This window comes from Cyprinus carpio, chromosome A10 (assembly GCF_018340385.1).
Source record: "Cyprinus carpio isolate SPL01 chromosome A10, ASM1834038v1, whole genome shotgun sequence".
NCBI lineage: Eukaryota > Metazoa > Chordata > Actinopteri > Cypriniformes > Cyprinidae > Cyprinus > Cyprinus carpio.
Window position 1 is genome coordinate 2,298,492 of NC_056581.1, and position 27,799 is coordinate 2,326,290.

Sequence of the window (27,799 nt, forward strand, 5' to 3'; positions counted from 1 at the left end):
TACAGAAAGGGTTAACAATGTGTAAATGACATGTTGAAGGAGAAAGAACACGCCTGTGTTCGGCAGTGGCGTGGTTATTCGCTGCAGGTTCACGCTATCATTCAATTAGGACATGGACTGCGGCTCCGTGAGCGTCTCGCGTGTGTGGAGAGACTGACCGCGGAACTACCTTCATGAGATAAGAGCTCGTGGATCACGCCGCTTTCTGTTTGTCCCACGGAGACATATATCGGCTGTGCTACATTATCAGGGACGAGGCCACAGACAGACCGACAGCCCGCACAGCGTTCAGCTCTCTAGCGCGAAATGGTCACGTCTACTCTGGGGCTCCTCATTCTGCCAGTATGTCTTCAGCTTTGTGGATTTTCGCGCGGTGAGTGTTTAGAACGAGGATGGTAACAATGGTTGCCATGGGAAGATCATATAGAACAATGCCGCGTTCTCAGAACGTCTGTGGTTACAGTGTTGCAATCTAATTCTCAGAGGAGATTTAAATTCCTTGTAATAAACCAAGCTGCTTGGTATCTTACCTAAATACGCAGGGAAAATGTTTTAGTGTGGATCTTTCAGAAGAAAGTGTGTTTGATAAATGGATGGCTCATTAATCGCACGTTTAACATATCTAAATGTAGACTATAGGCCCCGCAAATGGCTTACAGCAATCCACCATACAATCAAACATTACTGATGGTGTTATTTCTCAACGCTTTCATTCAAATATGTGATTTCTCCTTTTAATTTTAAATAGAATCGTGCGTTTCGAAAGTGGTGCTGAACATTTTTGCGCCACCGCCTGCTTATGTTCATTTATTTATATGCATATAGGCCTGTTGTTTTACAACAGATCATTTCGTTTTTCCCCCTTTCATTTAAAATGCTTGATATCTCAATCCGTGCACACGCCGCTTCTCTCGGTAAAGAAACGAGGCGTGTTTGCGGTAATTAAACAGGTGACTCCGGTTGGAGCGCGTGTGAAACGCGTATGTCCGTCTGTTCAAGCAGCGGTCCAATCGGCCTGTTTATTAGCTAAGAGGTGTATTCTGCTTTTAAGAGTTGCTGTGTTATATTTGCTAATGATTTTATATACGTGGTATCTACACAATCTGCAGTCTAAGCAGCGCGTTCGTGCGTTCAAAATCAGCTGAACGGAGCGCAGTGTAAGGGGGCGTTTACTTATGACGCGTTTTTGCATTCTGTCTGAGCTATTTTGTATTAATTACTATCCTATGTAAACATTAAAGAATTGAACGATTCTGATTCCTCTGAACGATTCCCATTTCTTAATGGTTCAACGATTCTTTTAGATTCTTGTATTAAATAAACCCATTCTATTTATTCAGATACACAATACTGTTATAATCAAGTGTGTATGTTTAATGTTGACTCATGAATGACGTATTTCTCACTCAACTTTGTGCACAACAGTTCTCTGGAGTTCATTTTGAGTAACTTTTTCTAGTTCAGACTAGTTAATACTAGTTAAATCGCTAACCACTTCCATTTGTCAAGCACATTTCTACATTTTTGTATGATCTGCTTGCTTCCCTCTTTTGACAGGCTATATATGGGTGGACTTTCACGCTTGCTTTTTGCCTAAAAAATCATATTGTATTGTTCCGTTTTTCAAATGCATGTGAACTTTCCACCTTGTAAAATAGTTAAGATAATAAGAAATCAGACATCACTGATTGCACTGTTTTTTGATACCATTAAAAGAACAGTCTCATGCGATTTATTGTTCAGAAATCAGACTACGCTGATGCTGTGTTTTAAAAGAATCTTATGATTTTCTTTTTTTTTAGTTTGGGAATCTCAGATTATGCATAATACATATATGTATAGGTGACTAACTTTAGTGACGTTTTTGCGATCTTCGTGATCTAGGCTTTAACTGCACGTACAACAAGACTGGAGTGGCTTAGTGGTTAATGAAAGTGGGTTGGTAACTGAAAGGTTGTTGGTTTAAACCCCAGCAGAGCTTTTTATGACCTGCCTCCATTGTGCCCTTGAGCAAAGTGCTTGGCCTCAGCTTACTCCACCAGGGACTGACCTTGTAACGAGAGGTACTGTAGATGTATTAAAAAACACTTGCTTAATGACAGTTTAGAAGTAATTTGTAGCGTTCAGGTTATTCGGAAGGATACATGGGTTTATCTGAAGGAAATACCTCTTATTTTCCTCATATGGTTGATTTCTCAAGGGAGTATGTAGTGCTGATGTGGGGAAGGGTTTTGTTTTGAGTCTTAAGGTCAGGCTGCTCCAAACGGTCCAGCGGTGCTTTAGATTAAGGCTCCTACTGCATTCTCAGCATCTGTCTGTGACGAAGCAAAGATTAGATATTCTGATGAATCAGAGCTTTGGGAGACTTGTCGTAAATGTTTTACTTGCACGCATGTGAAAATAAGGCATCTGGGCCTTTGGCAAGCTGCAAAGCTCAGTTTTTCTAGTAGGCTAAAATGTTGCAAGTGGTCTACACATCTTAAAAGCGAGTCTCAGCACTGATGTTATCGTTAGTGTTTACAGATTGTCAGTGCAGCATTATGTAAACCTCAAAATTAATTTTAAATGCCAGATGGTTTGTGCAATGCAAGTTAGTGGTTTGTTTCCTATTTGGCAGATGCTTTGGTATAAACAGCACTACTGTCAAAAAAGCAGACTTATAGTTTAAAGCATCTATAAACAGGTAAAATATGCCAAAATATGCTTTTATATGCTTTTAGTCCAAAAACGAAAGTACTTAATTGTTATTGCTCTCAGAAAATGTACTGCATGCCTTTTGGTTTTATATATTTATTGTTATTATATTACTCTATTCGTGTATCTCATGATATAAAATGCTATGTGGACTTTGTCTTTTGAATTATGCAAAGTGATGAGGTCGAATGATAATGTAGCATTCAATCATTTGAAACATTTGTTGAAGTGATGCAGCTGTGACCAGTTTCTCAAATACAGTCACGGTCAAGAACAGCTGTCTTGTATGTGCATGGCCTGGTAATCTGAAACTGCAAGACACACATATTAAAGCTCATAGCTAGTTTAGATACATCTAGCATGCCGTTTTGTCATTTTGAGAAGGTTGATGGAGTAGTAGAGATTTAATTAGCTTTGATAATGTTTCTGTCCAAGCTGGGACTGATCTTGGACCGTTCTGATTAGACTGACTGGCTGTCACGACATGAGCGGGTGACTTTGGCTAATGTCACATGTCATAAGGGGGAAGTTGGTGCCCATGAATGAATTGATCGCATTGTTTCATTCAGAAAAAATGCAGTTTATGTTATTCAGATTTGCAGGTTATTGTTATTTATGGTGTTTTGGCCGATAATGGCAGTTTGAAAGAAAAACTCATTCCAGATCTAATGGACACTGTATTTGAAGAGTACTAGTCTTGCCAAAAACTATTTTTATCCGATTTGCAGTTAATGTGCCTTAGTTCCATACCATTCATACTGTACCCTTTGATGGCATTCAGTCAGATCTTCCACAGAGGGCAATATAACAACAGCTGCTCGGATCTCTGATGAAGCCATGTACTCTCTTGTCAGATTATTTTACAAACATGAGTGGTTAGGTCGTGTTATCAGAGACATTTCAAAATGTTTTGGTTGTCATGTTGGTCTGTTCACACAGATTCATTACTGAGAATTTCCACACCACTGAACAGAATTGCAAAAATAATGTTCATTTTCGAACAGCTTTCATGAACATTGTGTTTTAATTTTATGAAAAAATAAATACAAAAATTTGTTACAGTTTTTGCCGTGAAGATAGCCTCAGATACTGACATGGCTTTAAAATCTATACCACTACTACTGCTTTGTCTGGCTTGTTAGCATGGCTTTGTTGATAGATGTCGGTAGGATTTCCAATAGTCATTTTTTATCGAAACCTATTTTGTCTTAAACAGCCTGATGTTAAAGAGAAATGATAAATGCTCTATGGTGAACCCCCACATCACCTCTGTAAACAAAGAAGCAAGATTCATTTTTAGCATTCAAATATGCACTGTATGTTCAGTACAGTTCATCAATACTGTTTTCAAATGTTATCAGAACTGTTTAATTTATTAAGGTTTTTTCTGTCTTTAATACTCACACGGTTAAGCCAGCATATACATATACACTACCCTCAGCAAGCAATGTTGTATATAAAACACTGTATAGGCACATTTAAAAATGTGTTAGGCAGGTTTATACTAAGAATGTTAAGTTTTAGAAATGGATTAGATCTTAGTCAAGTTGCTGTTTTCATACCTTTATGTTTTCCGGGCAATATTAAATTACTGAAAGAACTACAATTTTTACTTTGAAGTGTATTTTTTTTTTTTTTTATGTTTGATATGTTTTCAAAGTAGCTTGAAAGTAAAGTAATTAGTAATCAAATTACAATTTTCAAGTAGTAATCAGTAATTTGTAATCTATAAATTTTTTTTGAGTAACTTAGCCAACACTTTTATCCAAAGCAACTTATGAATGAGGACAACAGAAGCAATCAAACCAACAAAAGAGCAATAATATGTAAGTGATGTGATGTGACACTCTGTGTATATATATATACACACACACAGTGTCACATCACATCACTTACATATTATTGCTCTTTTGTTGGTTTGATTGCTTCTGTTGTCCTCATTCATAAGTTGCTAGTTTTCATATATATAAAAATATAAATAATATGAAAACTAGTGTAAGAGGGTCATGTATTCCTTTATAATATTTTTTAAAATATTTTATTGGTTAAAGGCCAAGTGGTTGGATAATTTTCACAAATTTAAATTTATTTAATTTTTTTAAAACACATTTTCGCTTTCAGTAACAGCGCAAAAAAAGTGAATAGGGACTTGGTATCATTTTCCTGTAGTTCCTGCATTTATGACTCAAGTCATCGGCTGCAGAACAGAGAACCTGGGATCAAAGATGAATGATTTCAGTAATCAGTACAGTAATCTGGAATGAGAGAGAGAATTTTAACTGAAGATGTTACACTAATTTTTTTTTCTATCTCATGCAGGATTAGGGGTGGCTACATTGTCTGTGATAGCATTGTAAATGTTTTATGTAGTATATCGCTCACTTTACAAAAAAACAAACAACATTTCTGCTTTATGTAACCTGTTATAATGTATTTAGAATGCCCCTGAAATTCAGTATATATTTACGTTTTGAACAAAATCCCAGAAAAATGTCAACAATATCACACACTTCTATGCGGGACATTGTTTATATACAAAACTCAGTATTAGGGAAAATTTGACCAGTTTTGTGCATCAAGTCCTTACAGGACTGACTGTAACAAGCCACTGGCGCCACCTCTCTCTGCCTCACAGGTTCCCGAACAGAATGTGAGCAGTCTCAGTTCCAGTGTGGGAACGGCCGGTGCATCCCGTCTGTGTGGCAGTGCGACGGCGACCTGGACTGCTCGGACGGGAGCGACGAGACCTCCTGCGGTGAGTCTGTGTGCACTGGTGTGTACGAGCGCTCAAAGAGAGTCATCTGAGAATTACATCAGCTCTACGGCACAACATCCGTCATTGTTCTGATGTGTGGGCGTCTTTGTCTTGATGTTCGCCAGAATAGCCACACCTACCAGCCAGTGTGTGATTTCCCTGATCCGCTGTTAAACCAGTCTTGATCTCCAGAGCTGATGTAACTTTCAGGTAATCGGTCGTAATGGAGACATAAACTGATTGGCTTGCAGCTGGACAAAACGCAACCATTTTAAAATATTGATAAGGTATAGTTGCTTGTTTGAAACTCATTCATAGTATGATTGCACACCAAGTGGTTTTATATGTTAAGATTTTCCACCTAGGTGATCTATTACGCTCATCGGCGTGCTAAGTGGGTCATTGATGCGAGAGAAATTACAGACGGGGGCCGGCACAGATATGATGAGCTGGAGCTTTTTTTGGATCCAAGTGTTCCCATTTAGGCCTCTTCACCTTTTACTCAGGGGCGGTTCCTCTGAGAGGCCAGTACCTCCTTGTCAATACAAAATAAAATAATTGACAGAAATATGAACTAAATTAGTATGTTAATCACTATTTTTCCAAAAACAACACCAGCTATTAAGTTTCAGACAGTGGCATCATCTGTTTTGCTTCTCTTGAGGTCATTGTGACAATGACTATATATTTGTTTTTGTTTTTTTCATCTCATATAATGTACCATTTAAAATTACTAAAGAAAAAATGGGAATTGCAATTTGCAACCAATTTGACATAAACATACAGTAAATATATTTTTGTATAAAATGGTGATTTATCATTATTATTATTATTAGTAGTAGTAGTGTTATTACTATTACTGCAGTCTCAACATATTATATAACCTGATAAAGCAATAAAATATTTAGTGTTTTGCATAAATTATTTAACTTATGCTCTTATTATACTCTTATAAAAAAAAATAATATTGTGAAATATTATTATAACTTAAAATAGCTGTTTTCTGTTTGAATGTATATTAAAATGTAATTTAGAGATCAAAGCTGAATTTTCAGCATCATTACTTCAGTCTTCAGTGTCACATGATCCTTCAGAACTCATTCTAATATGCTGATTTGATCAGTTTTTTTTTTATTAATTGTTATTGGTGCTTTATTATGAATAGAGATTCTTAGTATTATTAGTGTTAAACAGTTTTTGGTGCTTATAATGTTTTTGTGGAAATTTCAAAAGAACTGCATGTATTTGAAATAGATTTTTTTTTTTTGGTAAAATAATAAATGTCTGTCATTTGTTCGATTTAATGCGTCCTTGCTAAATACTTTTTTTTTTTTAAATCATACTTACTGCAAGCCTTTAAATACTAATGTCCACATTTCCACAAATCATAAAATTCTTGTTGACTCTATGGGTAAACATTGTACCACAAACCTTTAACCTAGAAAACATTTAATCATCAAATGCAACTAGAGCAGGAAATAAACCCAAATCAAAGAATGTGCTTTGCCTCCATTTCAGAAATCACCCAGCAGCACTTCACTGTGTCCCAGCAGTGGCTCTGTGTTGTTTGCACTGCTCCGTCTCCTATTGCCATTCAGTCCGCAGGAGGCCTCCTGCTCCGAGTATGCACTTGTGCTGTGAGTGGACATGAAGAGACTGTGAATGTGTCTGAGACGGGAGGGAGCCGCTCTTTACTTCATGCTGTAGGATTCAGAGAGCGCCCGTCTTAAAGCGCCTCTCTAGGATTGAAGTGTTTTCTTTTAAATCAATATCTAGTGCTGAATTAAGCAAAAAATGCGCAGGCCTGTGGAGCAGTGCTGGTCTTGGTAGACCTCATTCAATCACTGACATGTTGACAGGTGACCGGAGGAGATTATTACTTTTACTTATAAGAGATGTGAGCAAAATTAGATGGGAAATAACTGACATTATACGGTAGCCTAAAGTGTGTATTTATATCAAGGTTCATAAAGGCAGCATTTATTTGATCAAAATATGAAATATCGAAATATTATTACAATTCAAAATAACACTTATCTTTTGTAACATATTTTAAAATATAATTTATTTCTGTGATCAAAGCTGAATTATCTTCACATGATCCTTCAGAAATCATTCTAATATGATGATTTGCTGCTTAAGAAACATTTCTGATTATTATCACTGTTGAAAACAGCTGTGCTGTTTCATATTTTTGTGGAAACTGGATATTTTAATATTTATCAGGTTTCTTTGGGTAGAAAGTTCAAAAGAACAAAAAAAATTACCCCCCTCCCCTTTTTAATCCCTTTTGAACAATTTATTGTGCTTGCTGAATAAAAGTAATAATTTCTTAAAATAATTGAATAAAATCAATCAATCTTACTGACTTTTGGCCAAATAAATTTGTATTATTCATTCTTTAATTCATTTTGATCAATGCAAGTATAAATTATTAATTTCTTTAAAAAAAAAAAAAGTTTAATTTGTTCAGTCAAAAGTCTTTTTATTTATTTTCATACTTCTTTTAATTTTTTATACATAACTTTTTTTTGTTTGTTTCACACGCAGCATCAGTGAGTAAATGAGACCGGTTTCTAAACAACTACTTCAAGCAGCCCAGATCTAAATAATTCCTGAAATAGTTCCACATTGCTTCTAAAGTGGTCAAACTGTGTGCCAAATTGGCATTTCAAGCTCCTAAACAGCACTTCTAAATCTCAGCTTGGATACCGAGGGTCTATTGGCAAGCGTTTCAAGCACTCTTGTGCAGACATTCTTTTGCATTGCTTGTTTTTCATTCCCCTTGAGCCCATGCTAATATCTACTGAAGTGTAGGTTTTATAATGTTTCCGTTTCAGTGAGGAAGACCTGTGCAGAGGTGGACTTCGTGTGCCGCAGTGGCCAGTGCATTCCCAAGAGATGGCAGTGCGATGGGGAACCAGACTGCGAGGATGGCTCAGACGAGAGCATCGAAATGTGCCGTAAGTCCGATTTCACCATTAACACATCATATGTGTTCGCTGCATGAACTATCTGAGAGGCTGGTAAATCCCTAGTTACCTTCAAAGCTATACCGGTTTATTTTTAACTTGAGCGAGAGTATTTTATCTCAACTGTGGGTTATATTTAGATAGACCTCTGTGTGTTAGTTCTACATGACATCCATTATAAAAGCACATCTGTATCTTCTCATCTTTTGCAGCATGTCCTTAAATTAAGGATTTGAGGCACTTATTAAAAACTGATGTATTGCTTTATTAAAGTACAGTGGCTGTAGATTCTATACAGTCCAGTGCAGAAGAATCGGTGTACGTGCAGTTATGCATGGCGGCTCTCTAAATCAAGTCTTGTTTGACCAGCTGTTGGAAAGTAAGTCAGCAGAAAATGGAAAGGGACCAACAATGTGTGTGTGTTCGTGAGCATTTGTACACGGGTGGCTATAAACGCGCAAGTGATCTTTTCAAGATTTTTTTTTTCTTTTTTTACATCCAATATTTCCATCTAGGCTTTTTGATTTGGTCATGAGGATGTGTTAAGTTTGTACATTTTGACTTTTAAATAAAAATATCAAAGATTAGGCAACAGACCTATAGCACCATTCCTCCTTTGATATTAAGTTTCCCACTGCATTTATGAGTCTTTTAACCACTGCAGGTCTTGGAGGATTGCCAATTGTTCACACCAGGTTAAAGGTTGTTTCTATGTGAAGGTTTACACCCATTTCGTGCAATAAAACACTGTTTGTTTATGCTTAGCCTGTCGAGAACTTAGAATGGATTATTTCACCAAATATGACACATGAAAGCTCATTCTGGGGAGCTCTGATATAATTCAAGAAGATCAGTTCCAGGATTATTGGCCTAAGCATGCTTTGGTTCACCAAGTTGTTTGTGAAATATGATGATGATGATTAAGGTGAATGAAGTCATATGGTCCTGCCTGGCTCTTCCCTCAGACACGAGGACCTGCCGAGTGAACGAGTTCAGCTGTGGCGTCGGCTCCACGCAGTGCATTCCAGTCTTCTGGAAGTGTGACGGTGAGAAAGACTGCGACAACGGAGAGGACGAGATTAATTGTGGTGAGTCACTAGACACAACACCGGCTGAATTTCAGTCCCTGTTTTGCTTGCCTCATCTGCTGCTGCTTTGCATATAAAGGCAATATTGGAAATGAGTCATTAAGAGCTCTTAAGATGTTTTTTTCTTAATTTTGCAATTGTTTCTTTTAGGCTCTGTTTGAATTAGACTAGAATAGGTCAGTTCAATCAAATACGTCTGTGTTTTTGCCCTGAACAAAAGAGTAATATACTCTTGTGTCCCCTCTAAATCGCTTAAACTATGCTCAAATATGCCGAGACACACACAAATGTCTGGAAGTGAGGAATTTTACTATAATTTTAATCATTTGACAAAGTATGTCAAATAAATATGTGAATATATATATATATATATATATATATATATATAATATATATATATATATATATATATATATATATATATATTATATATATATATATATATATATATTATATTCTCTCTCTCTCTCTCTCTCTCTATATATATATATATATATATATATATAAAAAATTCATATTCTATATATATATATTTTTTTTTCATTTCATATTTTTCATTTATTCATATATAATATGTACAATTAATGTTAAACTATGCATAGTTTATTTATTCATTTATTTTATTCATTCGTTCTAATACCAAATATTTATTCTAATATAAATTCTGTCCTAATGCCAGTGTTTTATAGAAGAAATAAAATACATTTGTACATAAAATATACATATAAATAACGTGTACATAAAATTGAAATGTTTATTTATTGAAGGAATGTAGACCAGTGTTATTTTAGTTTTATTTGCAATATTAATATATTTATTAATATTTTGTATCAGATTTTATATTCTATAAAATATTCTCTTCTCTCTAGTTTTCATTTTAACTTAAGTTTAGATTTGTCGTTTTAGTTTTTCATATATATATTTGTATTTAGCTTTATTTCAGTTTCAGTTAACTTTAAACTTATTTCAGTCAGTTCCAAAGGCAGTATTTCTAATTATCTCAAGTTCAGTTGCTGACAGTTATTTGTTTTTTAATAATAATAATACTAAGTTTTAGTTAATAACACCACTGATTCAGACAATAAAACAAGTAGACACTTGTTGGAGCCTACTTAAAGCTATAATTTCTTGAAATTTACAGAGATCTCCATGAAACTATTTGCACGTCCATTCTGTTCTGAATTCCTGAAACATACGTTGATCTATTTTGACAGCCCCATGCGTTGTGTTCCCTTGTTATATTATTAGGTAACATTACATGCGCCCCTCTGGAGTTCACCTGTGCCAGTGGCCGCTGCGTGTCTCGTAATTTCGTCTGTAATGGTGAGGATGACTGTGGGGACGGCAGCGATGAACAGGACTGTGCTCCTTCCTCCTGCGGCCCGAGTGAAGTCCCTTGTGGAAATAATACCTGCATTCCTAGAAGCTGGCTGTGCGATGATGATGTGGACTGCCAGGACCAATCAGATGAGTCGCCAGAGCGTTGTGGCCGCAACCCCACGCCGCCAGCTAAGTGTTCGCCCAGTGAGATGCAATGCGGATCTGGGGAATGCATACACAGGAAGTGGCGCTGTGACGGGGATCCAGACTGCAAGGATGGCAGCGACGAGAAAAACTGCTGTAAGTTCCATGTTGGGGTGTGTTTTTTGTTTTGAAATATATGGCTTGTATATATCATATGTCATGGAAACTGTACCTTTTGGTTATTGCATATTTAGTGTATTTTTTTCTTCTTTTTTTTTTTTTTTTTTTTTTTTTGAGTAAATGGCTGAAATATGGCGTAATTTTGTCATTGAAACCAGACGTTTTGTTTTCTGCATATTTTAGTTGTTGGGTTTGTTTGATTGTTTTTGTTTTATCATATGACTGGGCTATTACATGTCATGAAAACTTCACCTTTTGTTGTCTGTGTATTTTACTATTATTATTATTTTTAATTATTCAATTTAATTTAATTTGGAATATATGTCTGAAATATATTGTCTCATTGAAACAGGACCTCTTGTTTTGTGCATATTTTAGCTTCTGTAATTTTTTTTTTTTTTTTTTTTATTTATTTATTGGAATATATGGCTGAAATATATATTGTGTGTCATGGAAAACACACCTTTTGTTTTCTGCATAATTCAGTCTGTGGTTTTTGGTCTCTGTTTGTCCATGTCATTTCCAGCTGCCCGTACCTGCAGACCCGACCAGTTCAAGTGTGATGACGGCAGCTGTATCCATGGCAGCCGACAGTGCAACGGATTCCGAGATTGTGCAGACGGCACGGATGAAGTCAACTGCAAAAACTGTGAGTCCGTTAAACTGGAAAACATTTTCTCAGAATGCCCTACCTTGAAAAGTAACACATCTTTAAAATCCAAGAAAGTTTTTAATATTACTATTAACAGGCCAGGTAATATGCAAGGCTTGAATAGAAAAGTAGACAGTTTAATGGCAGATGTCTTGAATTTATCCACAAGCATAAATCATAGAGCAAACACTGGTCCAAATACTGAATTACTACTAGCCATATTACTAAGTGACAGACTCATTTAGATCAAACTATGTCAGCAACCAAAAATCGGGAGGTATTTTAATTAAGCCTATTTAGCTATCCTAACTATGCATGAATATTATGATTTATTTGCTTTTTTGAACAGAATTGCTACCCTATTTTGGATCAAAACTCACCAATTGAGAATTGCTGCTCTGCAATAGATGCCTGTTTATTTAGACTAGTTTAAATAGATTTTTGTGTTTGATTTGTTTTATAGACAGAAATTGATGCTCTCATTGTCTCTTCACTCAGTAACTCAGTGTAACGGTCCTGACCAGTTCAAGTGTCGGAGTGGAGAGTGCATTGAGATGAGTAAAGTGTGTAATAAGGTGCGTGACTGTGCTGACTGGAGTGATGAACCCATCAAAGAGTGCAGTAAGTGTTTTGCTGTTCTTTTCATTACTAAAGCTTTCTGACATATTTTCTGTATAAATCTGAAAATGTCTAAAAAGGGTTATCAGTGCACACAAAGCTTTGAACAAAATATCTTGTATGTGTCAGGAAAATGTTAATGTGGGTTATTCTTAGAACTGTGTAATTGCTTTGCTAGTTTCACCTAAAAGAATTACATAATTACTGTTTTTAGAGTTTCACTGTTATTTAATGCATAATTCCCAACTTCCCCCAACATCAGAATGAGCTAATTATAAAGTCAAACAATAATGACATAAGTGTGAAGTATAAATAAAGAAGCTTAGGTTTTTAAATCTCTTTAACTGAATTGCGTTATCAGTTCTTTTAAGTTAAATTGTCCTTGCAATCTCAAGGCTGCTTAAAGATGATTAAATGGGTACAAAAAGGAAAAACCAATCACAATTCACTATGCAAATAAACAAAAAATTCAAAGCAATCACAATTCAGTGAAATGACCTCCGCAAGCATTCTAAATGTAGGTCAGTTTTTGTCTAAGAACAGTTTGCTTTAAATTCTTTCAGTTGTGTGTAGTGCTCTGACTTGGTTAAATGCAGACTAAAGCATCATGGGTGCATCAAGAGGGTGAACCTGCGGTATATTTAGTTAAGACAATAACAGTAGTCCGTTAGAGAGGGTTGTTGAGTCTGAAAGTTTGAGTGAATTGTTGGAGTAAATTATTTCAAGCTGTATGTTTTGACCTAAATGCTGCTTAAATGGTTCCAGATGTTAGGGGTGTGAACGGATCATTGCATGGGTAAGAGGGATGCTGTACAGGAATTCCTCCCCACTGTTAATGCTTCTGTTGCAGGATCAGTTTAGCTCTTAAGAATGGTTACAAATTTAGGATGTTTTCACAATTGAGACCGATTTAAAAGATGAGAATCAAGTGGAAAAATGTTCCATTCTCTGGGGTTAAATGGATAGTTCACCCAATTGTCATTCCAAACCAAGAAAATTAACTCTTTAAAATTGGGATCAGATCTTATTTTCACCCATTTTCGTGTTTGGCTGCAGACTTAATGTCTCAGTCACTCTGATTGGTTGCCTTGGATCCGATCAGAACTTCTGCTGCTGTGTTTCATTTAGTGAGACCCTTAAGTGATATTGTCTTGTATGTGGCACATTCTACATCAGGGCTGCATTTGTTTGTCCGAAGTTTGCCCTCTATGCTGTGCATCATCAGCAGTCTGATGGCCAGCTGGTGGGTACATTCTGCACAACTGTGATTTTGACACCATTCATGACAATGCTTTAGTTTCTATTAGCCTCTGGAACTGAAAAACAATACCTTTTTTTCACATTTTGCCATTATGGGATTCAGTGCAAAAATGACATAAAAATACATCATTTGTGGACAGAGGAAAGGAATTTTTCCTGTTTTCACCATTATTCTAGGACCAGTTGACATAGGCTCAAAAAAAAAACTGTCACTCAAGCCATAAAACACAATGAGTGTTGTGGCATGTTTGTCCAGCATGGAGTCAATACAGAGTAGCACGCTCCATGTTTTTAAACCTGATCCAAGGACATAGAGTATCAACCTGCGGGGCATCCATTATATGGAACCCCTCTAAATTATTGATCCATGAAAATCTGAGCATGTCACATCTGTGCATCTCCTGTGAATGTGCAACATTGATATTCCAAGTGTGTAACACAGCCATCCACCATTTGTTTTAGATATGAACGAATGCCTGCTCAATAACGGAGGCTGCTCGCACATCTGCCGTGACCTGACAATTGGTTATGAGTGTGACTGCATGCCAGGACTCCAGCTCATTGATCGCAAGACCTGCGGTGGTATGAATAGTCACACATGATGCTCAAATTTAGTCAGAAAAATGACTTATGTATTGATTTTTGTGGGTCCTGAAAATTGATCTTTGTAAACGTCTCTCCACAGATGTCAATGAGTGCCTCAACCCTGGTATATGTAGTCAAATATGTATAAATCTCAAAGGAGGATATAAATGTGAGTGTCACAATGGCTACCAGATGGACCCCACCACTGGAGTGTGCAAGGCTGTAGGTAAGAGCTTGACAAGTGTGTAGCTCACTTGGAATTTTTCTTCAAACTGATGACAGACCATTGAGTTATAGAAAATTTGGTAACACTTTAGTTTAAGGACCATATCTCACTATTATCTAGTTGCTTATTAGCATGCATATTATTAGCATATAGGCTGTTTATTGGTACTTACAAAGCACATATTAATGGCTTATTCTGTATGAACATATGCATGGGCGTCGAAAGTAACAAAAATGTGGGTGGGTCCAACATAGTGTAAGTGTAACTGTTTTAACAAAGACTACATGCATTTAAAAGCAACAGAGGAACAAATGATGCACATTCAGTTAAATAGCAGCTTGTTTATTGACAGTAGCCTATGTGAGCACACAGCCAGACCCACCTGAGCAGCAGATATGCCACGATGCTTGGTTTATCTTGCTGTCGTGGGAGTGCAGCAGGAGTGAGAACTAAAACATGGAATAGAGTTTAATTTATTTGGACTCTGAATAAGCCAAGGAGAATGGATTTGAGGAAGCAGCAGCATGGAAGTCAAGGCTGTAGCTTCCTCAAGTGGAATGGATTTGAGTGGCGGCGCTCTGAAAAGTGAACAAACAAGCGCTCAATTAGAGATGGTGAAAGTGAGTGGGTCCAATTTACGCGGTTGCGTATCGCACCACATAACATAAAACAATGTCTGCATTTGTGATCGGGGAAACGACAAACAGCAAGCGCTACTCTACATTGCTCAAAACTTGCGTTTAAATCATCATTGGCAAAGTCTTTAAATATGAAAAAATACTTACAGGCTGTGAGTCAGAAGCACCAGACTGTCCTTGCAAAGTTGGAATTTGCCCCACTTTATAGAAACAGCCTTTGTGCGCAGCCTTCCCAAGATCAAGAAACAGTCCTCCATAAAATGCGCTGCACACATCTGAATATTTGGGTTGAACTGTTCTGGAACAGTGTTGTAAATACAACTTAACCACTGATTTCTAGTTGTGTCTTCATTTGGAAGGCCAAACAAAGTAGTTTCGCTTTCACAATGAAACGCACAGCGTCTCCACAACACAGCAGCATCAATACTACAGCGAGAATCAAAGTTACGCTGCCTTTGTTTGCGTGAAAATTTGGGCGGTGTTATGCAAATCTTCCCACACAGTGATGTAGACATGTGGCAGTGTGTTTGAACAAAGCATTTTAGGAGGGCGTGGACGAGGCTTAACTTTTATAAAGAATATCTCTTTGGGTTTGGGACTTTAGTCTTTGCAACTTTAGGGATCTTATCTATGCACGAACAGCTTGTAATACTCCAAAGAGAAAGGAAGACTTAAAATTGCATCAAATGACCCCTTTAATAGTGAGAATTTGTCCCCAAACTAAAGTGCGACAGAAAACTTAATGCGCACCTGTGGTGAAAGAGCAATTTTTTTTTCAGTAATTTAAACAAATTCTACATGTTCACAACAAACCAAAGCATGCCAGTGGACAATGAAAAAGTTTAAGCTGGCTCTGATGGCATGTTCATATGCATCTTTACCCCTTTAATATGGCACTGTGGAACTGCTTAGACAGGCTTTCTCTCTCTCATTTAAAGGGGTCATGAAATGAGAAACCAAATTTGCCTTGATCTTTTGGAATATAAGAGGTCTTTGTACCATTAAAACGTCCTGCAAGTTTCATAGCTTAAGACGTCCTCCCCATTATAAACGAGCCATTTATTTAATCAAGCTCTAATATATAATAATTGATCCATAGGCACTGTCGTTAGCCAATCATAACAGTGGGCGTTAACACTGAACTCTTAAAGGGGAAACAACCCAAAAACAGACTGTTTGAATCAAAGGATGAGAAACAGGGTGGGAAAATGTCATAATTCACTACATTTTAAAAGTTTTTTTTTAAAAACAACTATAGTAATACTATAATTGCACCTAGGGGACCATAATAATAAAATAAAAAAACCATGTCATGACCCCTTTAAGATCTCTGCAGACAAACTCAAGAAATTGTTTTACTTTCTACTCTAGTACGGGCACCTGATAACTTTGAACTCCGGCATTTATGGTGCCTTCTTTTTGCATTTCTAGGTAAAGAGCCCTGTCTTATTTTCACAAATCGAAGAGACATCCGTAAACTAGGACTGGAGCGCCGTGAATATACTCAGATTGTGGAGCAACTGCGGAACACAGTAGCTGTAGATGCTGACTTCACTCAGCAGACGATATTCTGGGCTGACCTTGGGCAGAAGGCGATTTTTAGGTAAACACAGGGTCTCTGTTGCCTTGGCCTGAAGGATGTAACTTGAACTTGCAAAGTTGTATAGGATAGAATATGGTTTTCAATCCTGGTTCTGGGGACCCTTTGCTTTGCACATTTTGTATGTCTCTCTTATCTGACACACTCAGTGAGTTCATGGACCCCTCATCTAATGAGCTAGTGATCTGAATCAGATGTGTTAAATAAGAGAGACATACAAAATGCGGTGGGTCTCCAGGACTAGGAATGAAAACCACTGTACTACAGGGATAGGAATTTGTGCATAAATTTTAGTAATGTTGCTATCCTCCCAACCCCTTGGATGACTTAAAAACGCATACTTGCCTGGTGCTTTTCCCCCCACAGCACAGAATTGGATAAGCAGGAGGCAAGTCATACGAAAGTGATTGACAATGTTCAGATGCCTGTTGGAATTGCAGTGGACTGGATTTACAAAAACATCTACTGGTCAGACCTGAGCAGTAAGAGTATAGCAGTGGCCAACTTCAATGGGACCAAGAGGAAGGTGCTCTTTAACAGCGGCCTGAAGGAACCAGCCTCTATTGCTGTAGATCCTCTATCAGGGTAACTCAATTGCATTGGGTATTAAAACATTTCCACTGCTTTCTAAAAGTTTCCAGGCTTTTCAGATTTGCTCAGTTAAAACTTTTTAAAATTGGTCCTCTGGTTTGAGCCAGTATAAAGTTCAGATAATTTCATCCTTATCTTTCAATTACAGATTCCTGTATTGGTCAGACTGGGGTGAGCCAGCTAAGATTGAGAAGTCTGGAATGAACGGGATTGACAGACAGGTCCTAGTTGAGACAGATATTCAGTGGCCCAATGGAATCACTCTTGGTGCGTAAAGTTTAGCGTGATGTTTCACTTAACCTTTGACAATACTTGAACCAATAAGGCACAAGTAGCCTGCTCTTAGCTGGGCTACCTTTCTGCAGATTTCAGTTCCAATTCACCTGCCGGTTATTTTCAAGAAATCCCATACACCTTGATTAGCTGCTTCAAGTGTGCTTGATTGGGGTTGGAGCTTAACTCTGCAGGATGGTAAACCTCCAAGAGAAGAGTTGGCTACCCCTACAATAAGGGGATCCTTCTGCTTTTCCAGAAGTTAGTTGCATTGCTCATATAGTACTCTAGTCAGTTGCTATTGGTCATATACTGGGGTTAGGGCAAGATATGTCAAACTCTGCTCAGGAAGGTCCAAAGTCCTGCAGTGTTTGGTTCCAACCCTGCTTCAACACACCTGCCTGTGGTACAAGCAATATTGAAACTGAACTCTGCAGGACTCTGGCCCTTCCAGGAGATGAGTTAAACATTTATGGATTTTTGTGAAGCATTTGGACTTCAGATTGAGCAATTTGGACAATTTCTGCTAAGTAAAGATACAACGGGTGAAAAAATTCAAGAATATCCTGGAGGAGAGGCTAAATTCTGAACTCTAAACTCTGAAGGACTGTGGATTAGGGGTGGGATCCATTGACTTAGGCATTGTGTGACCAACTAGCAACCAGCCAGAATCATGAATTATCCCCTGACCATTACTCTTGTCTTGTAGATCTGATCAAGGGCCGACTCTACTGGGTGGATTCAAAGCTGCACATGCTTTGTAGTGTAGACTTGAATGGAGACAACCGCCGGAAGGTGCTGCAGTCACCAGACTACCTGGCCCACCCTTTTGCCCTTACTGTTTTTGAGGTACAGTAAACTAACTAGATCAATTACAACTGCCAACTAAAACTTCAGCTACAATTCTCTTATCTCACTGTTTTACCCCATCCCAGGATCGAGTGTTCTGGACAGACGGTGAGAATGAGGCCATCTACGGTGCAAACAAGTTCACAGGATCTAATGTAACTCTGCTGGCCAGCAACCTCAACGAACCCCAAGACATCATTGTATACCATGAGCTAATTCAGCTGTCTGGTGTGTCCCGAAATTATCTAGAACAAAAGCAACCCACATCACTCAGACAGCTGTTTTTTTTTAAATGATATTTTTGATGTTTTGCTGATTCTGTGACTCAAAAGCTACTAACTTGTACGGAAGGAATGGAAACCTTCAAGGGATAGTTCACCCAAAAATTCTGTCATTAATTACTCCCCCTTATGTTGTTCCAATCCATTCATCCTCGGAACACAATGAAGATATTTTAAATTAAATCAGAGAGGTTTCTGTTCCTCCATTTACAGCCTAAGCAGCTTCCACTTCCAAGGCCCAAAAAGGTCATGGAAGTAGTCCATGGTACTCCAGTGGTTCATCTTTAATTTCCCGAAGTGAAGGAAATGATTTTTGTGCACCAAAAAATAAAAATAACAACTATATTAAACATTTTCTTCGCTTCTGCTTCGATCTCCTACGCGCATTCATGAGATCTAAGGCTATCATTGGAGGAACAGAAATCTCTCGGATTTAATTTTAAATATCTCTAATTGTGGTCTGAGGATGAACGAAAGTGGGAAGGGATTGGAACAACACGAGGGTAATTAATGACACACTTTTCATTTTTGGGTGAACTATCCCTTTAAAATCTTATTTTATCTTGAAAAGTATGGTGAGATGTTGGCAGTAACCAGGTTTTGTTGCCTTCTCAAACAGGGACCAACTGGTGTAACGAGAAGATAGAGAATGGAGGCTGTTCCTTCATGTGCCTGCCAGCTCCACAAGTTAACAAACATTCTCCTAAATTCACCTGTGTTTGTCCGCAAGGTCAGACACTCACCTCAGATGGCCTGCGCTGTAAACCAGGCACGTAACTATCTCTTTGTAACAGAAATCAATGCATTGCTGATCAAGCTTTCATTTGCATTGTCACATTTTGTGTGTGTCATCCATTTTTATGTTATTCATGAATCATTGTTGATGGTCGTCTTTGGCCAATGTTTTGACTGCAGTGCTAGAATGACATTGCACAAGTTCCTTAAATCCAAGAATGTCACTTTAGTGCTGTGGCTCTTTATTGCTCTCTTATGACAGAGGCACCTACAGCTATCCCTCAAGATGTAGGGAGGGTGACTCCTCACCCCAGTCACCCCAAAGGTAAAGCAGTTACTAGGATGTTAATGGCATGTGCATGGAGATTGATTTGCTTTGATTTGCTTCCCGCCATAATGATAGTTGGCTTCACAACTGAAGTCTGTAGAAGCGGCACATGTTAACATTTCCTTCAAGCTTGCGCTGAGGTATGGGTGTGATGGCTAACCTGTAAATAAAATCTCTACTGTGAGATTTTGAGAACTTTAGTGCTAATCCCTCCAAATATGAACGCATATTGTGGGGTTTTAATTTTTTTTTTTTAATTTCTTGAATTTCTACTGGTCACAACTGAGATCTGCTGAGAACTCTAGATGACTGCTGTAAGTCTACAGATTGTTCTACATTAGCCTATGTCATTGACTTTCGTTGGGTTATTTGTAGCATGCATTTTGATGAAGAAATGGAACATGCTAATACATTATATATGTGAAACATGGAAAAGGAGCCTCCAGTGTTTATACTCATAAACATAATTTTGTTTTAAAGCATCTACAGTGCAGAAGGTTGCCTCTGAACCAGTTCGGGCTGGTAAGGCTAGTTGCCTTTCATATACTTGAATCTAAATCTGGAATTAAATCTGTAACTGTAGTCTTTAACACTGCCATTTAGAATAGAAAAAACCTACCCATTCTAAATAACAAGACTGGAAACAGTGGATGTAATGTGTTTGTGTTTAAGAAATTCCATTCATCCTTTTGTTACTGCTTGTCTGCTTACATCCTTATATCCAAACTTCATTTATACCACCACTCAAAGATTATTTTGCTTTGCTGACTCTCAATATAGTTTGTTTTATAGTGTTTTACGGCTTAATTTTTCAACCTTTTTGTTTCCTTTAACCATTAGAAGGAAATATAAGCACCTCGATACATGAAGTAAATTCATCTGCCAAAGGATCTGCTGCTGCCTGGGCTGTTCTACCTGTGTGTAAGTACATTGCTTCTGTAATGTGGTGTTCACAGTTGTGTTATTTATGATTTATACATCTGTTTGTTAGTCAATTCAAATTAGAACAATTTATAGACCTCATGAAATTATTCTGTTTTCGATGTATTTTAGCTTCAGAGTCATCTATAGCCGCGTTTCCACCGCTGGAACTTTACCCAGGAACTAGGGACTTTGGGCTGGTACTCGGTGTGTTTCCACCGCAGGAACCAGGATCTAAATAAAGTTCCGGGTAAAAAAATGCCCCTAAGAAAGTCCCTGCTTGCGAGGTAGTACTTTTTCAAAGATCCGGAACTTTTGGGGGCAGGACTTGGGCGCTGAACATGCTGATTGGTTGAGTTCACGCAGCATTGTGATTTCAACCACCATTTATTCAGATAATTTTCTAAATATAACTGTTATTGTGTAATGAAATGTAGTATTAAAAGTATTTCAGGCGAGAATGTAGTTGTTTAAAACTCAAAACTGTGGTTTATTTATAAAGACAGCGCCTATTTAAAAATCTGTTTCGCTGATTTCGGAGACGATGAGCTCCACGTGATCAGCAGGAGCTCAGTGCTCATGTATCCACCTAGAGCAGTCTCAACTCAGCTACTCCTTCTGACATTTGCCGCTACATTTATGCGGCTATTATTATGTTTAAATGAAAAGGAGACAGTGGTATTTGATATCCTACTTCGTTTTATTGTAAATATACAGTGAGGAAAATTACATTAACCAAGGCGAGCTGACTGATGTTATCAAGTACGCTGCTGTTTGCAGAATTACCAGACTTGTGTCGTCCCGTCCGCGGGAGATCACACTCCCAAGTCGAACTCGCAAAGTTCGGAACTACCGAGGATGTAACTGAAATTTGCGTACAAAACTCACGCAGACCTACGTCACCAGACTATTTCCCTAATCTTCACGGTACTTCAGACTGCGGTGGAAATGCAGAAAGTAACAGGTCTGGGGGGAAAATAGTTCCTGGGGAAAAAGTTCCTGGTACAATTGTTCTGGGTAATTTAATTGGAAACGCGGCATATATGTGAGTGTAGTCCTAAAAGTTGACTAATCTTTAGCAAGTTAACAAAAATATTGAAACGGGAAGTTTGGGCATTTCACACAGGAAAGAAAAATGCATTAGTCAGGACATTTTTTTTTATGAAGTTTTTTACATATTTGCTGGAACGTTTTCACTGTCCCTACAGTCAAGTTGTTAGTTATTCAAGTCATTGTTCTTTGCCTGCAGTGTTATTGGCAATGGCTGCTGTGGGTGGTTACTTGATGTGGCGCAACTGGCAGATCAAAAATAAGAAGAGCATGAACTTCGATAATCCAGTATATCTGAAGACCACAGAGGAAGACCTCAATATTGATATCAGCAGACACAGTGCTTCTGTAGGCCACACGTACCCTGCTGTGAGTAATGCATAATCATTATATGTGGTTTCAGATTAATGAAACCATAGATTTGTCATCTACCTCATTGTTACAAACATTAGAAATATGGATCTCTGCTATGCCATAATGCAGTTAGTCCTGGGATTATTTGGTTGTGGGAAATTGCCCTTATTTTATGCCAGACAATGGTTTCATTTTTGTCAAATGCTTAGTTTTTCTAACGGTCCGCTAATTTTATTTTTTTTATCTTCCTGCAGATTTCAATGGTAAACACAGAAGATGACTTGTCATAACCTAAGCACCCATAATGCTCCAGTTTATTTATTAGCCACTTGGCACCAATGGCAACTGCTGCCGTTTCAACGGTTTCACAACTAGCTGCCTTCTGAAGTGCATTTCCAAGTTTCTTTGTTTTTTTTTTTTCTCCAATAAGAGGATGTCATTTGTGGTACGAGGAAGTATTTGCTCCCTGAGCGTGGCCTGGGTTTGTACCTTAACATTCACCATAAAGGCCCCAAAATGATTCAACAGCCTTAATTCCTACTTCCAAGGATGACGGCATAGCTGGAGACCCAGAACGCAGATTATAGATGGCCAGTAGTGTGTGTGGATGCCTGAAATATTTAAATGAAAATGCGTATTTTAGATGGCCAGGTCTTTAAGATGTACGTTTCTTTCTTTCTGTTTTCCTAATGAACATTATTTCCCAGATATCCATTATTATGAAGGTCTGTGTGTCTTTCTGGGTTTAAAAAAGCTCTATAGGGAAAAGTGCTGTTACTACATTTGTAAAACATTGTATATATCCCACTCTGGAAAACATAATCAGGATTCCTCAAGCACTTTGATCAAATGTTCCTCTGTAAATAAGATTGTATACATTTGACTGAGACAATTTTGCTATGGTTGGGCACTGTACCAGGGTAGAGGAAAATGTATTTTGTATGTTTGTGTGCTGTTTCTGTGACCTTTTATAGCAGTGTACAGGGGAACAAAATGCTCTGTATTGTGAAAAGGAAACATTTGCAAACGTAAAATAAAATTAAAGTTTAAAGTTTCTTTATTGGTCAAAATGAAAAAAAAAGTGAAAGTGACGTGACATTCAGCCAAGTATGGTGACCCATACTCAGAATTCGTGCTCTGCATTTAACCCATCCGAAGTGCACACACACAGAGCAGTGAACACACACACACACTGTGAACACACACCCGGAGCAGTGGGCAGCCATTTTTATGCTGCGGCGCCCGGGGAGCAGTTGGGGGTTCGATGCCTTGCTCAAGGTGCACCTAAGTCATGGTAGAGGTGGAGAGAGAACTGTACATGCACTCCCCCCACCCACAATTCCTGCCGGCCCGATACTATAACTCAATAACAGAATATAAAAACAACATTCATAGTCCAAAATTACACAAAAACATGCAAATGAAAGTTAACCTTGCACTTGAATATTTACTTAATTTTTATAGGCTTATTTGAGACCAGGTTAGGGTAATGGGGTAGGATCTGAGCCAGACACAAACTCTGGTCGCCTGTACATAATGCTACACTGAAATCAGAAGGATAGCATTTATATGCACTCATGTAATTACCATCAATTCCAGAATTACTAGTGAACTCTAGACTTTCCTTAAGCCCCAACATTTTGAGTGGGTGTCAATTAATCCTCGTGATGCAAAAGGATATTTATAACTGCATATTCGCAGTGGCAGCACGAGCGTAATGAAATGTGCAGGTGTAACAATTACAGCTGAGTTCACATTACAGTTTTGCTGTCTGAGACCGATTTCAGGGATTGTAAAAGATTTCTCTTTTACGGCAAATTCAGCAGTCTTATGACCTTCACAGCGGCCAATGAATTTACGATAAATATTAATCTATGAAAAGCATCTGAAATTTGCTTTGGGCGGGGTGATTGCTATGACCAAAGTCTTGGCTGTGATGTGAATCAGAGGTATAATCGTAGATAATACAGTATACACCTGGCTTAATGTGTTTGCTTTTCATTTTTTCATACTAGAACTAAAAATGACTTCCTGTCTTTGGAAGTGAGAGAGAAGTTAAACTACCTAACGGCATTTTATTCCAACAGCAACAAAAAATCAACTTCTGAACTCTCCAGTAGGACCTTCCCTTGGTGACAAAGTCGGCATGAAATGGAAGTTGTGATCAGCTTTTCTTCCCTATTGTGATGTATATCTGAATGAAGCAGCTTCTTGAAAAAGAAAAAATGTTATAGGACTTAATTTTGACCATCTGCAATTGATTTCATTGTTGGCATTTGGTATTGCTGCGATCTCATGTGAGTGACAGGTTGCTGAAGGGAAGGTTTTAATACCCAGCCATCATGCCAGCACACGTCATCAGAGAAAAAATGTCATTGCAAGGGGGAGGGGAAGCTATTTTGATTAAAAAAAGTGCTGACTTGAATGGCAAGTAGTTAGAATGTGGTTAATGTGTTGCATCCCTTTGCAAAATGGCTAGCATGCATATTACACAATGTTTGGTATAGAGTATGTCAAAAGACTTGTAGGTCAGTGGTTCTCATCTCCAGTCCTCGGGACCCCCCCACACATTTTGTATGTCTTCCTTATTCAACACACTTGATTCAGATCATCAGCTCATTAGGAAAGATCCATTAACTAAACCAAGTGTGTCACATAAGACAGACATTCAAAATCTGCAGCGCAGTGGGTCCCCTGGACAAGAGTTTGAGAACCACAGTTGCTGTGGTTTACAAGCCAGATGGTGCAATATCCTCGTATTCTGCTGGAGGTTGGTGAATGTACGGCAATGAAAGACATCAGGGTTGGTAGAGAGAGTATGGAAGAGGATCATAGTATTTAAACCTTTAAGCACTCAGATCCTTGCTGTCAGCAACATTAGTCAGTGCTGCTTCCTGCAGTTGCTCAGGGGTCTGACTCTGAGGTATTATAGGCATCTAATGCATCTACTCCCCCAGTAACCTGTGCATCTCCCAGACTGAGAGGACGCTGGCACCATGAACAAGCTTAAAGGCAGGAGGCAAAGCCTTTTCCCAAACTATAAACTTGGGGTCACATTCCTTGCTCCCAAGGATCCAGAGGACTCTGAGCTTCCTTTCGGTCAACACAACTGGGTAAAACCATGGAATTCGATGCAGGAATTAAGTAAGGATATATATGACATCTATGCAGAGTATGAAGACGATGAAGAAGAGAGGTTGATGTCGACTCCTGGTAAACTCTCCTCTCCAAATAAAAACTACATGCTGAACATCAACGTAGGAGGCAAGGTCTACCAGATCTCTTACAGGGTAGCAGCAAAATATCCCAAGACAAGAATTGGACGACTAGCAACGTATACTGACCACAACAGGAAACTTGACCTCTGTGATGATTACACGGTCCAGAACAATGAGTTTTTCTTTGACAGGGATCCAGACATCTTCCACAACATCTTCAACTTCTATAGGACTGGAGTTCTCTGGATCAAAGATGAATTGTGCCCACGCAATTTTTTGGAGGAGATCAACTACTGGGGCGTTCGTATCAAGAATACCCATCGCTGCTGCCGCATTTCGTTCGAGGAACGGCAAGATGAACTCAATGAACAGCTGAAGATACAACGGGAACTCGAGGCAGAGGTGGAAACTGAGGAGCACGAGGACTTGTTTCAGGATATGGCTTTCGGTCATTCACGTTTCCTCATCTGGAACATGATGGAGAAGCCATTCTCTTCAGTCATAGCCAAGCTCATGGCAGTAGCATCCAGTTTCTTCGTGCTGGTATCACTCGTGGCTATGACTCTCAATACGGTAGAGGGAATGCAGTATACAACTACCACCGGCCAGCTGAGCGGGAAGACCTACTGCGAGTATGTTGAGACTTTCTGTATTGCATTTTTTACCATGGAATATCTGCTCCGGCTTGTGTCCACACCGGATCTCAAACACTTTGGAAGGAGCGTGCTGAATGCTGTGGACCTGATTGCAATCCTTCCATTATATCTTCAGATGGCCCTAGAGTGTTTCGAGAAAGAAGACTATGGGAAACATGGTAGTGATATCGAGACTGTAGGACGGGTGGGTAAATTGGGCCAAGTTCTCCGCATCATGCGTCTCATGAGGATATTTCGTATCCTAAAACTAGCACGTCACTCGACTGGACTTCGAGCCTTCGGATTCACACTCCGGCAATGTTACCAACAAGTGGGCTGTCTTTTCCTCTTCATTGCGATGGGAATTTTCACCTTCTCTGCCATGGTTTATACCGTAGAGCATGACGTGCATCAAACAAACTTCACCAGTATTCCACATGCATGGTGGTGGGCAGCTGTAAGTACATGTTTTTTCAAGTTCATTCCTGGTAAAAGTAGTACTATGGTAAAGTGACTGTATCAGGTGATAACGCAGTGATGCTTTAGTACAGTGGTTCTTAATTCCAGTCCTCGTGACCCCCTGCTCTGCACGTTTTGTATGTCTCTCTTTATTATCACACCTGATTCAGATAATTAGCTCGTTAGAAGTGAGCTCCGTGCATGAACTGTTTCCATGGTCCTTACACAGTGTTCATTGCTCCCTACTCCCTGAGCAGGGGAAATCTGTTGAAGTTTACCTCACTTCGGAAAATTCATTCACATATTTGCGCTGTGCAATGTCTTCACACACGGACAAGTGTGACATCATATACCTCTTTAAATAAATACAGTTTAAATTTACATCTCGCACACTTCAATGCACTTTGAATGGAACATATATGTTCGCTTCAAACTGGAATCATGGCGGAATATCCTGTGATGACTACCTTACAGGGCACTTACGTTTGAATAGAACAAACGTCTGAAGCAATAAGGGAAACATACATAATGTGCAGAGCACATTGTAATGTGATACTTTTTATTTCTGTAAAGTACTGACAAAGCCATACTACCTGGTGTCTTTCTGCTATAATGCTATCAAATGCTTCCTCACTTCTGTGATAAGTCCAAGTGGAACACAGCATCTGTCGTCAATTTGTCGCTTGCCAACTGTTTAATCCCATAATGCTCTACTTAACAATTTTTCTGTAGAGGGACCTTTTTTTTTGGCATTTTCAGAATTTGCGCCAGATTTTTAAGTCTCAGAAGATTGTGGATTAGTCATTTTCCTGGCACACTCAACTATTCCTCATACATTTCTTCCACAGGTGAGCATCTCCACTGTGGGGTATGGCGACATGTTTCCAGAGACTCCTCTGGGCAGGATTTTTGCATTTGCGTGCATCTCATTTGGAATTATTCTCAATGGCATGCCAATCTCCATCCTGTTCAATAAATTCTCAGACTACTATTCAAAGCTGAAAGCCTATGAATACACCTCCAATTTAAAGAATCGCGGGAAAGTGAGGTTTGTGAAAAGGGCTGCAAAGAAGTTTTCAGAATGTTTTTAGGTTGCCAAGTGCTGACCTTCTCTTTCCACCAATGGACTGATTTTTAATTCATGGACTTGGTGGACTTCTTTTCAAAAAAAAAAAAAATTCAAACCGACCAGACCAATTAAGTAACGGTCTTTAAACAAATTAGCCACTGCTTGCTTTTATGCTGCTGGATACATGCATATTGAGGAACTTTTGTACTATAAACAAAAGTAATTTCTTTTAAAACGAATCAACACATTTAGACTGCTCTAACAAGGATGCCATTAATAAATACTTGCCTTGGCACAACAATTT

The 27,799-nt window shown here is 38.4% G+C and overlaps 2 protein-coding genes across 5 annotated transcripts; both read left to right on the top strand.

The window, feature by feature from the left end:
* On the top strand, positions 1 to 23,170 carry LOC109063427 (very low-density lipoprotein receptor-like). 4 transcript variants are annotated; one of them, XM_042764694.1, is made up of 20 exons: positions 1 to 373; positions 5,330 to 5,449; positions 8,290 to 8,412; positions 9,387 to 9,509; positions 10,758 to 11,129; positions 11,680 to 11,802; positions 12,304 to 12,426; positions 14,146 to 14,265; positions 14,369 to 14,494; positions 16,564 to 16,735; positions 17,099 to 17,317; positions 17,472 to 17,590; positions 18,306 to 18,445; positions 18,532 to 18,673; positions 19,346 to 19,495; positions 19,724 to 19,786; positions 20,270 to 20,311; positions 20,630 to 20,710; positions 21,960 to 22,129; positions 22,369 to 23,170. In XM_042764694.1, the coding sequence occupies exons 1-20, from the start codon at positions 307 to 309 to the stop codon at positions 22,402 to 22,404; spliced, it is 2,631 nt and encodes an 876-aa protein (XP_042620628.1). In that variant the 5' UTR covers positions 1 to 306; the 3' UTR covers positions 22,405 to 23,170. The 4 variants fall into 4 exon arrangements, with proteins under 4 accessions (XP_042620628.1, XP_042620629.1, XP_042620630.1 ...); XM_042764695.1 differs by lacking the exon at positions 20,270 to 20,311; XM_042764696.1 differs by lacking the exon at positions 19,724 to 19,786 and having other exon boundaries at positions 2 to 373.
* A 375-nt stretch (positions 23,171 to 23,545) lies between these two features.
* LOC109061333 (potassium voltage-gated channel subfamily V member 2-like) lies at positions 23,546 to 27,796 on the top strand. Its single transcript, XM_019078460.2, has 2 exons — positions 23,546 to 26,424; positions 27,275 to 27,796. Exons 1-2 carry the CDS (start codon positions 25,111 to 25,113, stop codon positions 27,515 to 27,517), a joined length of 1,557 nt encoding a protein of 518 aa, XP_018934005.2. The 5' UTR covers positions 23,546 to 25,110; the 3' UTR covers positions 27,518 to 27,796.
* The last annotated feature ends 3 nt before the right edge of the window (positions 27,797 to 27,799 follow it).

Coding starts and splice junctions, on each gene's coding strand:
- LOC109063427 (XM_042764694.1), top strand. CDS start 307: ATGGTCACGTCTACTCTGGGGCTCCTCATTCTGCCAGTATGTCTTCAG. Junction 9,510..10,757: donor AGAGGACGAGATTAATTGTG/GTGAGTCACTAG, acceptor TTATATTATTAG/GTAACATTACATGCGCCCCT. Junction 22,130..22,368: donor TAGGCCACACGTACCCTGCT/GTGAGTAATGCA, acceptor ATCTTCCTGCAG/ATTTCAATGGTAAACACAGA.
- LOC109061333 (XM_019078460.2), top strand. CDS start 25,111: ATGAACAAGCTTAAAGGCAGGAGGCAAAGCCTTTTCCCAAACTATAAA. Junction 26,425..27,274: donor ATGCATGGTGGTGGGCAGCT/GTAAGTACATGT, acceptor TTTCTTCCACAG/GTGAGCATCTCCACTGTGGG.